This window comes from Zootoca vivipara, chromosome 6, assembly GCF_963506605.1.
Source record: "Zootoca vivipara chromosome 6, rZooViv1.1, whole genome shotgun sequence".
NCBI classification, from domain to species: domain Eukaryota; kingdom Metazoa; phylum Chordata; class Lepidosauria; order Squamata; family Lacertidae; genus Zootoca; species Zootoca vivipara.
The window spans coordinates 75,998,653-76,014,230 of record NC_083281.1 but is presented as its reverse complement, the minus strand read 5'-3'; the positions used below and the strand labels follow the sequence as shown (position 1 = coordinate 76,014,230).

The following is a 15,578-nucleotide window of genomic DNA, read 5'->3' as shown; positions in this document are numbered from 1 at the left end:
CAGAAAACACATGAGAACTGATAAAACACTGTAGACAAATCTTGCTGCGATCATATGATGTCTGCAACAACATTATTTGTGTGTGTGTGTGTGTTACCGGGCCACAAATAGGGTCCTGTGTGTTGGCTGAAAAACTTGGTACAATACGTGTGAAGCTTCGCCACAATGTTGCTTAATCAATATGAAAAAAGACAGGTGGGAGTCCCAAATTTGAACAAATAAATAAAATAAATATTAACAATATAATCCTAGGCACTCCAAGAAGTGGGGAGTCGGGATGTTTGTAACTACTGTTTTTCAGGGTGGCAGGCAGAGAGCAGCTAATAACAATGGATGACTTATTCCAGGAGCGAGGACATGAGGGCAACTCTGGGCAAATGTCTGGGGGCCACATGACAGTGGTGGGCAGGGCCAGATGCAAAAATGGGTAGAGCAATGTACAGTATTTTTCTGTGTATAAGCCTAGGTCCCCCCCCCAAAAAAGATAATGTCAAAAATCAGGGGGCCTCTTATACACAGATACATCCCCCCATTTTCTTAAATCTGAGTCCCCGAAAAAAAATGTGGTAACTTTGCTCAGTAGGCTAGTTTTCACACACACTCATCCTGCTCCCTGTCTGCCCTCCATCCAGACAAGCAAGAGGCATGATCAAAGTTCATGGACACATTCCAGCCAGGCAAAAGCACTCAAGGAGGGTGCAAAGTGGAGCCAGTGAAGGGTTGAGTCTTCAGGGCCAGAGAGACTCCTAGCTAGCATATTTGCAAAGCTAAGAAGGGTCTGGTCTGGTTTCAAATTGAGTAGAGGGTCGATTGTTGAGATTCCTGCATTGCAGGGGGTTGGATCAGATGAGCCTTGGGATCCCTTCCAACTCTACGATTCTATGATTCCTGGAGGGCTGCATTCGGTTCCTGTGGCTGAGGTTCCCCTACCGTTGTCATATTTGGAAAACTCACTGCTCCAAGTGAGCAACAGGAATTCCTTGGCAGGGCCTCACTATCTCTATCTACACCCCATCCACTGTATTAACTGATGACGAATGAGAAGATTTTCTTTATACAGCAGGATGCTTTATAAATGGCTTTCTAGCACCAGCTAGTGGCAACATTATGTGAAGACCAGTAAAATAATATTAATGGAGCAGCAGCAGCATCCTGGCTCCCACTCAATGAAGAACTCAAACTCAGGTTGCAGTTTCTACCCAACAAAAACAAAACAGAGGAACCAAAATTAGAACCATTTAAAACATTTTAGCCAGTTGCCCCAACCCAAGAGTGCACGCATGAGAAAGTAATGTGGGGGATTTCTAGATTTGAGTAACGAATGACCTGAAGAATGACTTATTCCGAAGGTTTAGTAGTTTTTATCTCCTTTCCTAGTTTGAACCCACTGGTTTGGGTCCTGCCCTCTGGAGCAGCAGAAAACAAGCTTGCTCTGTCTTCCATGTGGCAGCCCTTTGGAAATTTGATTTTGGCTCTCATATCACCTTCTCAGTCTTCTCCCTGTGATGTGATCCGCACCGCAAAGCCCTTGGGTGCAGGGTCAGTTTGGTGCCACTGCCAGTGTAGGAATGGCTGCAGTCCATTGCCTAGCGCAGCAGCAGTTAACCCGTGGCTCTGCATATGTTCCTGGACTCCAGACCCCATCATCCCTGATGACTGGCCACGCTGGCTGGCGCTAACGGGAGCTTTTCCTTTTTCAAAGTTACATTGCTAGCCTGCCTTTCTTCCGAAGAGCTTAAAGTGCTGTACATGGTTCTTTCCCCTCCCCATTTATCCTCACAACAGCCCTGTGAGGTAGGTTAAGTTGAGAGGGAGTGGCTGGCCAAAAGTCATCCAGCAAGCTTCATGGATGAGTGGAGGATTTGAACCCTGGCCTCCCAGTGTAACCAGTATTGTAAGCACCACAGCAACAACCTGCTGCGGACTTCCCCCGTCCTCAGTGAGGGTGAGCTTCTTCCCCAGTCACTAGAACCCCACCTAGCCTTGAGGATGGGCTTCTTGCTCCCCACATCCCTGCCAATTTGTCAATAAGAGGGAGATCTGCCTATCCACTCACTCAGGGACAGATTTAGGTTTGATGAGGCCCTAAGCTAAAGGTAATGGGGTCATTTATATGTCCAGCTGTCCTTTGTCAACAACAAATTATCACTGTTTTTTGTGTTGATATATGCCATATGGTGGGACCCAGGTGGCGTTGTGGGTTAAACCACAGAGTCTAGGGCTTGCTGATCAGAAGGTCGGCGGTTTGAATCCCTGTGACAGGGTGAGCTCCCGTTGCTCGGTCCCAGCTCCTGCCCACCTAGCAGTTTGAAAGCACATCAAAGTGCAAGTAGATAAATAGGGACCGCTCCGGCGGGAAGGTAAACGGCGTTTCTGTGTGCTGCTCTGGATTGCCAGAAGCAGCTTTGTCATGCTGGCCACATGACCCGGAAGCTCCCTCGGCCTATAGAGCGAGATGAGCGCCGCAACCCCAGAGTCGGACACGACTGGACCTGATGGTCAGGGGCCCCTTTACCTTTTATGCCATATTGTAATTTATGGACCTAATAGGTATGTAAAGCCATTTCCACATAGCAAATATGTACTTAATAAAAGTAATTGTTGAACTGAAATACAATTAAGAAGAAGTATGTTAGCAGATAAATTTTGGAAGGGCCCCCAAGAGAGTGGGGCCCTAAGCTATAGGTACCATAGGTATAGGTATCTGAAGAAGTATGCATGCACACGAAAGCTCATACCAAAATAAAAAAACTTGGTTGGTCTCTAAGGTGCTGCTAGAAGGATTTTTTTTAATTTTGTTTCGACTACGTCCGACCAACAAGGCTCCCTACCTGTAACTAAGCTATAGCTTGTTTAGCTTATACAGTACGTAAATCCGGCATTGGGTGACTCACTGAAGACTACAAGCCCCGCATAGAGCGGATGCTGCTGTGTTTTGTCCCTATAACCCCACAAGCCCCCTAGTCCTCCATGACAGCGAGCTTCCTGTCTCCCACACCCCTCTTGCCTTTTTGCCCGCTCACTGAGGGCCGCGGGTTGCATGAGCTACAACAGGGCCACTAGTCCTCATTGAGGACGGGCTGCTTGTCGGAGCCCCCTCGGAGCGAGGGCGCCTGAGCCCCACACATCGCTCTAGCCGACAGGTTGCCTGCTGCGCTCCCACCCTAGAACCCCCCCTTCCAATCACCATCCTTCTAGAACTCAGTGAGGACGAGCTTCTCACCCGAGAGCCAAGAAGGCCGTTCCACGCGCGAGCTCTTCTCTCCTCGGGCGCCGCCGGCTGTTGAGTGGTCGCCTCGCGCGCCCCTCCCTCCCTCTCCCCCTCCCCTCCCGGCTTCTCCGCCGCCGCCGTCACTTCCGAGGCCGGAGACAAAATGGCGTCCGGAGGGGGCCGAGGGGCCCTGTGGGGCCTTTTGAGCTGAGCCGGGGGGTCGGCTCTCGAGGAAGGAGGAAGAGGAGGAGGCCGCGGCGGCGGACAGCGCAGGTAAAGGCTGGCTGGGGGCGAGGGGAGGGTGAAGGCGGCAGCCCCTTGCCCGCCGCTTCTTCCCTTCTCAGCGAAGGGGGCTCGGCGGGGTGGGGAAGGGGATTTCGCCCCAAGGGTTGGTTTTTTTGTGGAGGGGATGACACACACCCTCACACCCTCCACCTTCCACCTTCCGCCAGCCGCACCTTCTTCCCCCAAAGGAAGCGGGGGGGACATAGGATGGGGTGGGATGCGGTGTAGGGGTGAGAGGTGTGAATTGGTGTGTTATCCTAATTGGGAGAGGCACCTCCGTACATGACCCAAAGTGGACTGGGGAAGGGAGGCGTGGGTTTGGGGGGCGGCGGCGGGAGGTGAGGCGTCCATTGATGGGGTGGGGTGGGGGTGTGTCGTTGCAGGGGTTGCCCCATGGGGAGTGACACGGAGGGGAACACACAAACGCATCGCTTCCGGGGAAACCTCCCCCACCTCACCCCGCTTTAGCAAAAGTGGAGAAATGCAAGCCATTTGGGGTGGGGGTAGAGTAAGGATGAGGTGTTGATTCAGGGGCATTGTTTTTTCATATTGCAGGGTTTTTGTGGGGGGACCCCCCCCAAGCCCCCAAAGGGATGGGGCTTTTTCTTGAGCAGTGTTAGGTATGCATTGATGGGTTAGTGAAATAGGGCTAAAGTGTGTGTGTGTGTATGTGTGTGTGTGTGTGTGTGGTATTTTATCTCAGTTGGAGAAGTAGGTCTGTAAGGGGGACCCCAGACCCCACCCCACACGTGGTGGTGGTGTGTATAAGTAGAGTTCCGTGTTCAGGTGCATGTGTCATGTTTTACATAGGAGATAAGCATGGGCTGGGAAAGGGGTCTTCTCCCTCCTTGTCTCCATGTTCGAATCGTGGAATGATGGAATACGTACATGAATGCGTGTGTCTGTGAATATTTTGCTCCCAGTTAGAGGGTGGGTGGGAAGACGCCTCCGGAAAGGATTCCTGCCCCCTGCTAAAAGCAGAGGTGCGTAAATGGATAGTAAAAGTGTGGGGATTTTGTTCTAATGGGAAGGAGTGGGGCTCTGTCCCATGCTCACAACTTAGTTTGAAGTATGGAGTTCTGAAAAGGACACCCCCCCCCCAACACACACACCCAAACTTGGTTGTAGGAGGTTGCATAAAAGTATGTGCGTCTAATTGCCCCTTAGACAGGAGTTTGACTGAAGGAGGGATCCCCCGTCCTCACAGAAGTTAGGTTCTGGATTGGGGGTGAGACTTTTGCATGAATTGTGGTGAAAGCTAGGATGAAAAGATGTACTGTATCAGTCCTTCCCACTGCATCCCAAAGTCAGAGTGAGTGCTTGGAAATAAAGCCACAAGGAATCTAGGTAACCTGCTGTTGTACTCTGAATTTTGAGTCACTTGTATAGTGTCAGCAGAAGGAGAAGAGCCAGGAGTTGTAATTGTAACAGTAATGATGATAAGCATACAAGGAAAAAGGATGAAAATGAGTATCTTTCAGGCATATATTTTCCTTCAGGCAGTTTCCACATTCTTCCTTATCTCCACCCTGCTTCCACCCCCCACCCCCAAAGTTGGCTGCTCCCGCTCATATAACATGCTATCTCCATAAATCTAAAGGGGAATGTGTCTGAATGCTGTTGGCTTCCAAAATTTGAAGCCAATGGCCCTTAATTGGAACTAAGGGAAAGGACTACCGGTAACTGGGGAAGTTGTTGATAGTGTGTGTTGTGGTTTTATGTTAGAAGAGGAGGGTCTGTGGTGAGTGATGCGGTAGTTGGAATACAGGGCATGTTTAGCCAGAATATTTGCATATATTTTTTTACACATGATGCTGATGGTGCTTGTAAAGTGCTCTTTCATTTAATTTTAGTGCATTAGTGAATCAAATGTTCCTTTTAGCCAATGAGAGCACTGAAACTGATACATTAATCCCCCCCCTTTTCAAATGAGATTTGCAAATACACTAAACAAAGCAACAGACTAAAATAGATAGTAAAAACAGTCATGAAGGCAAGGAGAATAAAAATACAAGCCAAAAAAAACTTTAAAAAGAATGAATAGCAGTGTCTAATAAAACAACTCCACTTCTTAACAGAAGAGAAGTGCATTCAGTGATATGTGTGTGTTGTAATAGCCTTTTCATTTCAGCGCTCTCATCCTCTGAAACAAAGCAGAAGTTGGCCTGCTGTTACCACCTTATCTGCTCTGTGTACACACCCAAAGTTACAGGTAGCTAATGTGAGATAGTCCTTTCAACCTCTCTGTGGTATTCAGAATCAAGATGCATAAAAATTCACCCAACCTGTTTAGTGCATCTATGATACTCGTTGAGTTTGTGAAGTTAAGGGGTGGTGATTATTACTTAACACAGAATATAGGAGTAAGATCTTGTTTTATTGAATCAGTATTATACTGCAAATGCTAGGTCATACTATGCACTAGCTTCCTGTGGAGCATTAGCCTCTTGTGCGGAAACCGTCTGCCCTTCAATAGCACTTTGTGGTACTGGACAACTATAGTGGTTGATGGGGGGAAATGTGGCATTCTTGAGATATCACCCCAAAAGATGATACCTGCAGGATAAAGGACTAAACATGCAGAAGACAGAATCAGGATTCAATGTGGCCTTATCAGATTTGATAACTGGGTCAAAACTAATAAAATGAATTTCAGTAGGGACGAATGTCAGGCTCTTCACTTAGACAGGAAGAACCAGATGCACAGATATAAGATGGGGTACACTTGCATTGCCAGTAGTACATATGAAAAGGATCATGGGGTCTTAGTAAACCACAAGCTTGTGGCAGCATGGGGGGGAGCCATTGCTGTTCTAGGCTGCATCAGCAGAACTATAGCATGCATCCAGGTCAAAGGAAACCATAGTCCCACACTATTCTGCCTTGGTTAGACCACATCCTTAGTACTGTGTCCAGTTCTGGGCACCGCAATTTAAGAAGGATATTGAAAAGCTGGAATGTGTGCAGAGGAGGGCGACCAAGATGATCAAGGGTCTGGAAACCAAGTCTTATGAGGAATGGTTGAGGGAGTTGTGTGTGTTTAGCTTGGAAAAGAGGAGAGTGAGAGGAGATATGATAGCAATCTTCAGTTATCTCAAGGGCTGTCACATGGTGACCAGAAAGGAGATTCCGACTAAACATCATGAAGACCTTTTTGACTGTGAAAGCTGTTTGGCAGTGGAACGGGACCCCCTTGGGAGGTTGTAGACTCTCCTTCTTTAATGGTTTTTAACAGAGGTTGAATGGCCATCTGTCCTGCCTACTTTAGTTGAGATTCCTGCACTGCAAGGGGTTGGACTAGATAACCCTTGGGATCCCTTCCAACTGTACCACTCTATGATTCTATACCATGCAGGTGGTTGGCACCTACAGAGAGAAGTCTTGTTATACGTCTGGTAGAAGTTGTAGGGCAGCTGCATACTTTATTATTGGGATTTGTTTGTTAAGACAGGAAACTGAGATACATGGTAGTGTTTGTGTAGTGTTCCATTTTTCTTTTCCCTGTGAATGTTGATCTTTTCTTCTCTGCCTATTCAGTATAGCTAGCAGATTGGAATGCTTTCAAATGTGGGCTTCTTTCACTCGAAAGTACACAGAGAAATGTGTGAAATGCTCAACCCTGACATTGGAAACAGCAATGTAGAACAAGGATGGGGAACCTATAGCTGTCTAGACATTGTTGGACTTGTATCAGCCCCAGACAGTGAGGCCAGTGACTAGGGATGATTGTAATTGTGGTTCAACAACATCCAGAGGGCTGCAGGTTCCCAATCCCTGATCTTGTGGTATTGCACTTAATGTAAATCAGACAATGGTAACTTTGCATCGTCCAGGTGTTTCAAACTGCATCCACCATATAGTTGTAATGGCTGGGAATGATGGGAGTTGTAGCCCAAAATATCTGGAGGACACTAGTTTGGGGAAGGCTGAGTTAAACCATGGGCAGTATCGTGCTTGGTGTTGGATAACATTGTTGCCTTGCATTTGAAAGTGTATTTTAAGTGTAAGGAAGCATCCTTGGTCATTTTACAACAGTTTATCACATTGCTGACGTGATTTGTATGTTCAGTCAGTTTCTGTTTGTTCCCACATATTACTTTCTCTGCAGGGCATATGCAAAATTCAGCTATATCTGATTACGGCAGGGAAGTGATTGGGGATGTTAGCACTGAAATGTTGGCTTAATGCGGCTTATTTCTTTTTGTGCACATTTTAAAACTATTACCTCAATGTCAGCGAGACCTCTTGTACTCTTTGTGCATCTATAAGAGTTCGAACATCTTGTTCAGATGTGAGTGATTAAAAGTTAAGCCACGCCTTCAAATTCTTGACAGCATTGGGGAAAAACTAGCATCTTATTTCAATTTTTAATGGCTTGATTTGTGGAGTATTTTATGGAGCTACAAAATCAAGAGTGAATGGGTCCTTAATGTAGCAAACTGGAGTGTACACTAGGTTTGTCATTGGTATGAGCTTTCGTGTGCATGCACACTTCTTCAGATACACTGAAGTGTGCATGCACGTGAAAACTCATACCAATGACAAACTTAGTTGGTCTCTAAGGTGCTGCTGGAAGGGAAAAAAATTATTTTGTTTCGACTACGTGAGACCAACACGGCTACCTACCTGTAACTGGAATGTACACTGTGTGTCAAGGTCAGAATATTTGTCCATCTAGGCTACTTAGTAGGGTCGACTGGCAGCAGCTCTTTAGTCGCAGATAAAGGAGAGGCTTCCAGGCCACTTGCTCCCTGGTTCTTTTAGCTGTAGATGCTGGAGGTTGAACATGACCTTCTCCTTCTTTTTTGTTAAATGCACAGTATGGTAAGGCACCACTTCTTAAATTCTTATCTGTATCCATTCTGCTTTAATTTCCCAGAATGTGAGTCTGCATTCAACTATGGACTGTTCTGTCCCTCCCCGCCCCCACCCCACCCCCCAAAATCACACGATGCATGAGTTTGAGTAGAATACCTGTGCTCTAGGAGCAATACCGGTAATTGCTGTGACTATTTTGCAGCAATAGCGAAACACGCTATTGCACGGGTAGAGAGGCGCACCATGTTCTGCAGGTTCAAGGATGGTATCCACACTTCCCCATAAGCTGAATAGGAGTAGCTGACATATTATCATTTTAGAATACTGTAATGTCATTTAAATAGGGTGGACACCCCATGTTAAAGATGGTGAGTTGTCTCTAGTTTACTTTGAATTCATTGCCTTCAAATATGAGAAGGCAATACTCCTTTAGGGGGTCTTGCAATGTAGCTTTGACATACGTGAATATTTAAAAATAATACAGTAATATGAACATTCGTTTAAAACACCAGCTTGATTTTCTTATGCCACAGAGCAGGGCTGAAGAATTTCTGGGCCTCCAGATGTTCCTAGACTACAGTTCCCATCATCCCTGACCTTGCTGGCTGGGGATGATGGGAATTGGAGCCTTCCAACTCTACTGTAGGTTTTCCTTAGGTGAATTAGTGAATCTACCAAATCTCCGCTTCAGTTCCCCCATGCCCCTCTCCAGTCTGCAGACCAATTTAATCAGGTTGTTGTGATGCAAGGGTGCAAGTAAGGCACTTACCACACTTGAAAGTGCTACATAAATGCTAATTATTACTATAACATTTTGAAACTTAGCTATGAAGTCATGCAGCTTAGGTGCCTTTACAGTTATTTGTTTTCTTTTTTTTTAATGTTGGGTGAAATATTGTAGTTTTGTAGTTTGCTGCTATCCTCCTAACTTGAAGAGGATCAGCTTCAAATCAGTTATAAATCTGAAGGTAGGCACACATGACAACTGTCTGTTTTTCTTTTTAGGGTTCATGTAATCACAGGAGTTACTTTGTTGTATGTATCTTTTCAGAACACAACAGGATTTCAGAATGAATCAGGTGAGTTTAAATGCCAGACTTTCTCAAAAATATAATTGCTCAGTTGTTAGCATACATATCTACACTTACTTTCTTCTGGTAAAAATAGTAATCCCAACTGAAATCCAAAATGTAAGTCTTCGTTATTGCAATGCTAAACGTCCTGCTCTCTCCTTCTCTCTCCCTCTTTCTGGTTGGGAAGTTGTGAAGTTCCATTATGTGAAAATTGATTTGTGTTCAGTTAACCAGATTGTAGAATAATTTCACTGGCCCCTTCTGCAAGAGCACTCTTCTATAAGAAAGCTTTAGTCATTTTGCATGAATAATACTTATCTTTAGGCCATTAAAAAAAATTAGAAACTTGAGTTCACTCTCTCTCCCTCCTCCCTTCAACCTTAGCTCCATAATTAATATAATGTACCCCCAAAAAGAGAGAGTTATTAAGTAAAGATCTTTGCATGCCTTCAACATGAAAGCCTGGAACTGATTAAATAGTCCTCCAGCTACATATTTTTGCTTGTTTGAGAATGGTCTTTTATGCTAGCCTTCTTCAATCTGATGCTCTCCTGTGTTGTTGGACTCACAGGAAGACCCACACTTAAATATTTAAAATGCCCACTTTCTTTTGAGATGAGCTTATTAGTAAGAAGAGAGGGTGTCCTCGTATCACAACCGGTCCCTTTTACCCAGCCCCCAGGTCATTGTTCCTTCATAGTCTGGCCCATCTCCCCTCCAGGTTACACTTTGGAGAAAGGGAAAATGCCAGTTGTGCCTGCACCCAAACAACAATCTTTATACCTATGGAGAATTTGGTGGCACTTTCCCTTAGAGAGAGTTTTTGTCGCTGTTTTTATTTGCATTGCATTTGTCCTAGTGTCATGCTGAATCTCTGTGATGTTCCTATCCTTCTCACTCTGCCAATGGCATTTTGTGAACTTAAATTAGTAAGAGTATTGTTAGCATCAGCATCATCATTAAATAAAATCATTGGAGGCTATATGCTGCACCCTTTCCCTCCTGTGCCAGAGCATGAATCTACTTAAAAGGGAAGCCAGGGTGATGTGGGATCTGAAAAACTATTACCTTCCCACTTCCTGTTCCATTCCATTGCATACGGATGCTGCTGCTGTATTGCTGTTGAAAAGGAACGTGCCTGGGTGATAGGGCACAGCTAAAATGTTGTCGCAGGATACTCAGTGTGGTAGGATTGCCACACTGGAATCCTCCTAGTAGCCATTCTGCTGTGATTTGGACTCTTTCTTCTCATAATTTGTCCCCACCCCCGCTATGTACCGGTACTCCACTAGTGCAACAAAAGTTGGCAGAAGGACATTGGCAGACTTCATATGTGGATATTGACATTGGCCTACAGTCGGTGCAGTCTTTATATACCTGTGTGACCTTGATTAAACATGTTTCCTTCTCCCCTGTTGAATTGAAATGGGGGGTTGACTATGATAGTGGACAGATGATGTGGATGTATTTATTTACGTGGATATTACTGGTGTATGTTTATAACCTTTATCTCCTGCCCTTCCTCCAATGAGAACACGGCAACTATACATCAGCCACCCTCCACTGCACGTTTTATCTTCATAGCAACTCTGCTTTGGAGCCAGTGCTGGCACCTCCCACAAGGCAGAACTGATTTACAGGGAAGGCCATACCTTTGCAGGTGAAAGGTCCCTGATTCAATTCCCAGCATCTCCCAAGTAGGCATGAAAAGAACCTCTGCCTGAGATGGGGAACTGCTGCCAGTCAGTGTAGTGATAAAGGGAACTGCTGATTTTGTCAACCTGGTGCCCTCCAGATGTTTTGGACTACAATAAGTTCCAGCCAGCATAGCTGCTGATGTGGTCCAAAACAATGATATCCAACAGTAGTCATGGCAAAGGCCATATTGGATTTGAAATTGTTTTCATACACGTAATTATTTTAACTGTTTTTATAATGTAAGTTGTTACTGTATTTTGAAATAGCTTTGAGATGCTTCATAGGAAGAGATTCATAAATGAAATCATCACCATCATCTGGGGTGCCCTGAGTTTTTGAAGACAATAATGAGATAAACTGACTAATAGTGAGACTTTCAATGGAACTTTTTTTCAAGAAAAAGGGAGGTAACATCCACCAGTAAGAGCTAGCACAGGCATAGGCAAACTCGGCCCTCCAGATGTTTTGGGACTACAACTCCCATCATCCCTAGCTAACATAGCCCACATACTTGTTGAAGAACTGCCAAGATAGCTGGTCTCTGCTAGTATAGAACACAGCTGCTAGGCTGCTAACTAGTTTTCCTGAGCAGACTTCAAAGGCAAGCCCACCTACTACATGTTTCAGCTGCACAATCTGGAGGTTTACCGTAGCCAGGTTATCTTTGTCCAGGAGGTGTCACTGTTGGTGTGCCATTCTTAGCTGGAGGAAGCCACTTTGTGCCTGTGTGGTTAATGGTCAGGGGTTATGGGGGTTGCAGTTCGTTGATACCTGGGGAGCCAGTGGTTACCGTTCTTTGCTCTACGTAAATAAATACCTGCTTGCTGCAAACTTGAATAGCAGGTCTTTATGCACAGATTTATCTAGATATACCTTGTTTCATACCCCTTGTATTCAGAGGATAGTTGTGTGTTTCATATGCTCCTCTCTCCCACATGCCAGCATTACATAGATCCTTTCCAGGTGAGATAAATAATTAGAAGGAACTTTTGAAATTAAATAGGTCGGGTCTTGAGCACTGCTTGGGTGGTGATCACTTGGAGTCGTAATTAAGCTTCTCTGAACTCTTGAGCAAATGCCACAGGTGTAACATGCATTTCCACTTAGCTATTCTTTCTGTCAGTAAACCTTTCCGTTCTCTTCTAAGAAGGAATCAGCATTTTAAAATAGTTACGTTTTGTGCAGATTTTTAATTTGTGACTTGTGAACTCCATTAAAATGACCTGCTTCTGAGTACAACTCTGTGCGAAGGATAAGGAATGTGTTTGCTGGCCAGATGTTCTTAGACTCTGACCTCCAGGGTTCAAAATTAGCAGGGACCAGGCGCATTTTGCGCCAAAAGATTCTCCATTTGCGAGCACCTCAACAAGTCTGGGTGCCATTTTTTGCTGAAAATGTATGTGCTTTGAAGCCTCGAAGTATATGTTAAGGATAGACAATATATTAAGGAGTTCAACAATTAAGAGTAGAGTGTTTTGAAAACTGAAGTTTGGTACCAATATTTTTATTGTAAATGCCAAATTAAACATGCATTAACAATTTCTGCTAAAAATGTGCTATTAACAATGTGTCACTTATGTGGGTTGGATATTAATTCATGCTTATCAAAATAATAAAAAAGTGTTGCCGACCCCCAGCCCAAGTGGCAACTAGACATTCTGCTTTAGTGCCCACAACCCAGGTCCCAGAAGCCATTTGGCTCCTAGCTTTTCTACCCCAGTTTCTAACACTGCCCATGAGCCATGCAACATAACTGATGGCCAGAGATGATGGAAGTTTTAGTCCAGGTGCATCTGGAGAGCCCCAGGTTGCCTACCTCTGCTCTTTGGCTCCACTGAACCCACATTATGTAAACCGGATATAGGCTGTTGCTGAGAGCGATTCAGGCAGAATTTTTTTTTTTAATCTACATGCTTATCCAAGTGAGCAGGGTCCCACAAATACTGGATTTCTAGCCAGCCTATCTTTGAGCTTTGTGGAGGATACATTTCAAGGTGTGATGAAAAAGATCCAAACTTTGCTGCTTAGAACAGTCTTAAGATGGAGAGCAAGAGGGGTCAGTGCACACTTACAGTGCAATCCTTGCGTATTTGCTTAGGTGGGTTCCTCTGTGTACCAGAATGAACTTACAAATGATTGAAATCCAGTCATGTTAGACTGAGCTAGGTGCAAGCATGTTTCAAGCAGTACCATGGGTTACTAGAACAGATAAAGGTGGGTGTCCTTGCCTTGAAAATTGAACACCAGTGGTAAATTGGATCTGCCTCCATCACCGCTCAGAACCCTTTGTAGGGTTGAGGGTGGGGTGAAGAACAATTATTTTGCTTTACTTCGCTTCATAAGCAAAGTTCCAGAATGAAGAATGTTGATGAGTTGAAGGCATTGGGACACTGATAGAATTGCTGGAACACTGGTACGACTCCCGATGACCCCTTCCAGTAACAGCTGCATCGTTCTGTTCTATATTAGCTACTGCCACAGAAGAGTCATCAGGGCCTCTTGTAGGCATAACAGTAGTGGGTATGTTAAAACATACTCCGAAGGTTGCCACAATGCCAAGAGCTGTCATTTTCCTCTTGGAGAGGGAGAATACCCTAGTAGGGCGTGTTGAATTTTTCATCTTTAAAAATCCTGATTTGAGGGGTGTTAAAAAGTTGTGGTATGATGAGGTAATTTGAAATATATTTTGGTTCCTTGTAAATATTGAGGTCTTGCTTGGTAAATCTCTATGTGAAAAGTCCCTACTTTTTAACATTTTTTAAATTTTCCTGTCATTTATAAACATATAGGTTATTCCCCAATTTTGATGAAAACAGATGTTGATAAGTGCCTAAAATTGATTACAAGATACAGTGGTACCTTGCATGATGAAATTAATTTGTTCTGCAAGTCGCTTCGTATAGCAAAAAACTCATCTTATAGCAAAAAACTCATCTTGCAAAGCACGGTTTAAAATTTTCCCAGTTTACCCGGTCTACCCATTTAGTTAATGCATTCCTATTTGTCTTGTGAAGCGCGGTCATAGGAAACTTTGTCTTGCGAGTTGCCTCGCGCAGCGCAAAACGCTTTCATCTTGAGTTTTTTGTTGCATGAGGCATTCGTCTTGTGGGGTACCACTGTATAATATTAATATTATACAACAGTATGTGATATCTTTTTTGCTTTCTACCACCAGTCCACCCACTGAGGTCGTTGGGGTTTCAAAGCCGAAATGGTCTGACAAGTAGATTTCTCATCTATCCGAGATAGACAGAATGGGGTGGCATGAGGACATCTAACCAGCCCTAGCAATTGTCTTCTGTGTTGCATTGGAGACTGGGGGCTGGGGTCTTCCTTGAATATGTTACAGAGCATCTCTGGTACCAGAACAATTGTGTGGTCATCAAAGGAGCTGGGATCCTCACCCACCAACTTCATTTTATTATACTATACTATATTCTATATATATACTGTATACTATATTCAGCAGAGAATTGTGTCCTTTTGTTGCTCACTCCCACCCTTTGCAAACAGAATTTTATTCCCATGAAGGAGAAAAGCATGTTTTCTTTGAAGAATAGCTATGATGATAAACACGATAAGGAAGTCTATGCAGAGGACTGGATAAACTACTTGGAGGTGTTAAAAATACACTGTAAAGTAGAGCTACCAAAGTTCAGTCGAGTGACGGTCTTTCCTTATTGGATAAATTGGGGGTGCAAAAACAGCATTCTGATAGTGTAGGATTAAGGCTGTTGGGCAGGCACCCAATCTTAAGATAAGGATTGCCACATTTTAAGAAAGACAAGATTTTAGTTCCTTCAATAGTAGCATGGATAATAAGCATTATGGTACCCCTTCTATCACAGTGATGGAAGGATGGAAATACTATATATTCTCCTGCTTCAGAACCATTAAATGAACAGAAGTCTTGATCTGCATGGAATATGGTTTCTCTAAGTCTGACACCATCTTTGTGAGGATCAAGAACAGGCCTTTAGATTCTACAGGAATCAAATTTTAACAGTGTACACTTCTTTTGAAGAGCATGGTCCAGGGGGCGTCTGCCAGTGGCTCTCCTACTCAGATGTGGGCCCTCAGCAGATACATGATCATGTGACACCAGCCCTTGAAGTTGTTAATTTATTATTCTTTTTTTACTATAATAGGACGTTATAAGATAAAGCAGGGATCCCCAAACTTCGGCCCTCCAGATGTTTTGGACTACAATCCGCATCATCCCTGATCTTTGGTCCTGTTAGCTAGGGATCATGGGAGTTGTAGGCAAAACATCTGGAGGGCCGCAGTTTGGGGATGCCTAAGATAAAGTAATGATATGTTGTTACAGCTGGAAACAAAATTTCTTTATATTTTCGCTTGAATAAAATGATTAAAAACTTTAACTTCGCTTCAAAATGCGAGTTTTTGGCTTTTTTTTAGTGTATTTCAAACAGATCTCAATTTACCAAGCTAAACATCAACCAATCATAAAAATAATTGCAGATTTGGATTCC

At 44.2% G+C, this 15,578-nt stretch overlaps 1 protein-coding gene across 4 annotated transcripts in view; it reads left to right on the top strand.

Annotated features, from left to right (window-relative positions):
- PRDM2 (PR/SET domain 2) overlaps positions 1-15,578 on the top strand; it is a 74,875-nt gene that overhangs the window by 20,761 nt on the left and 38,536 nt on the right. Inside the window, exons 1-2 of one of the 4 annotated variants that reach the window (XM_035117914.2) lie at positions 3,348-3,484; positions 9,320-9,393. In XM_035117914.2, coding sequence (XP_034973805.2) covers positions 9,352-9,393 — 42 coding nt within the window. In that variant the 5' untranslated portion in view covers positions 3,348-3,484; positions 9,320-9,351. Of the gene's footprint in view, positions 1-3,347; positions 3,485-3,837; positions 9,394-15,578 lie in introns of those variants that run through there. The other 3 variants (XM_035117916.2, XM_060276149.1, XM_035117915.2) reach the window with 3 other exon arrangements.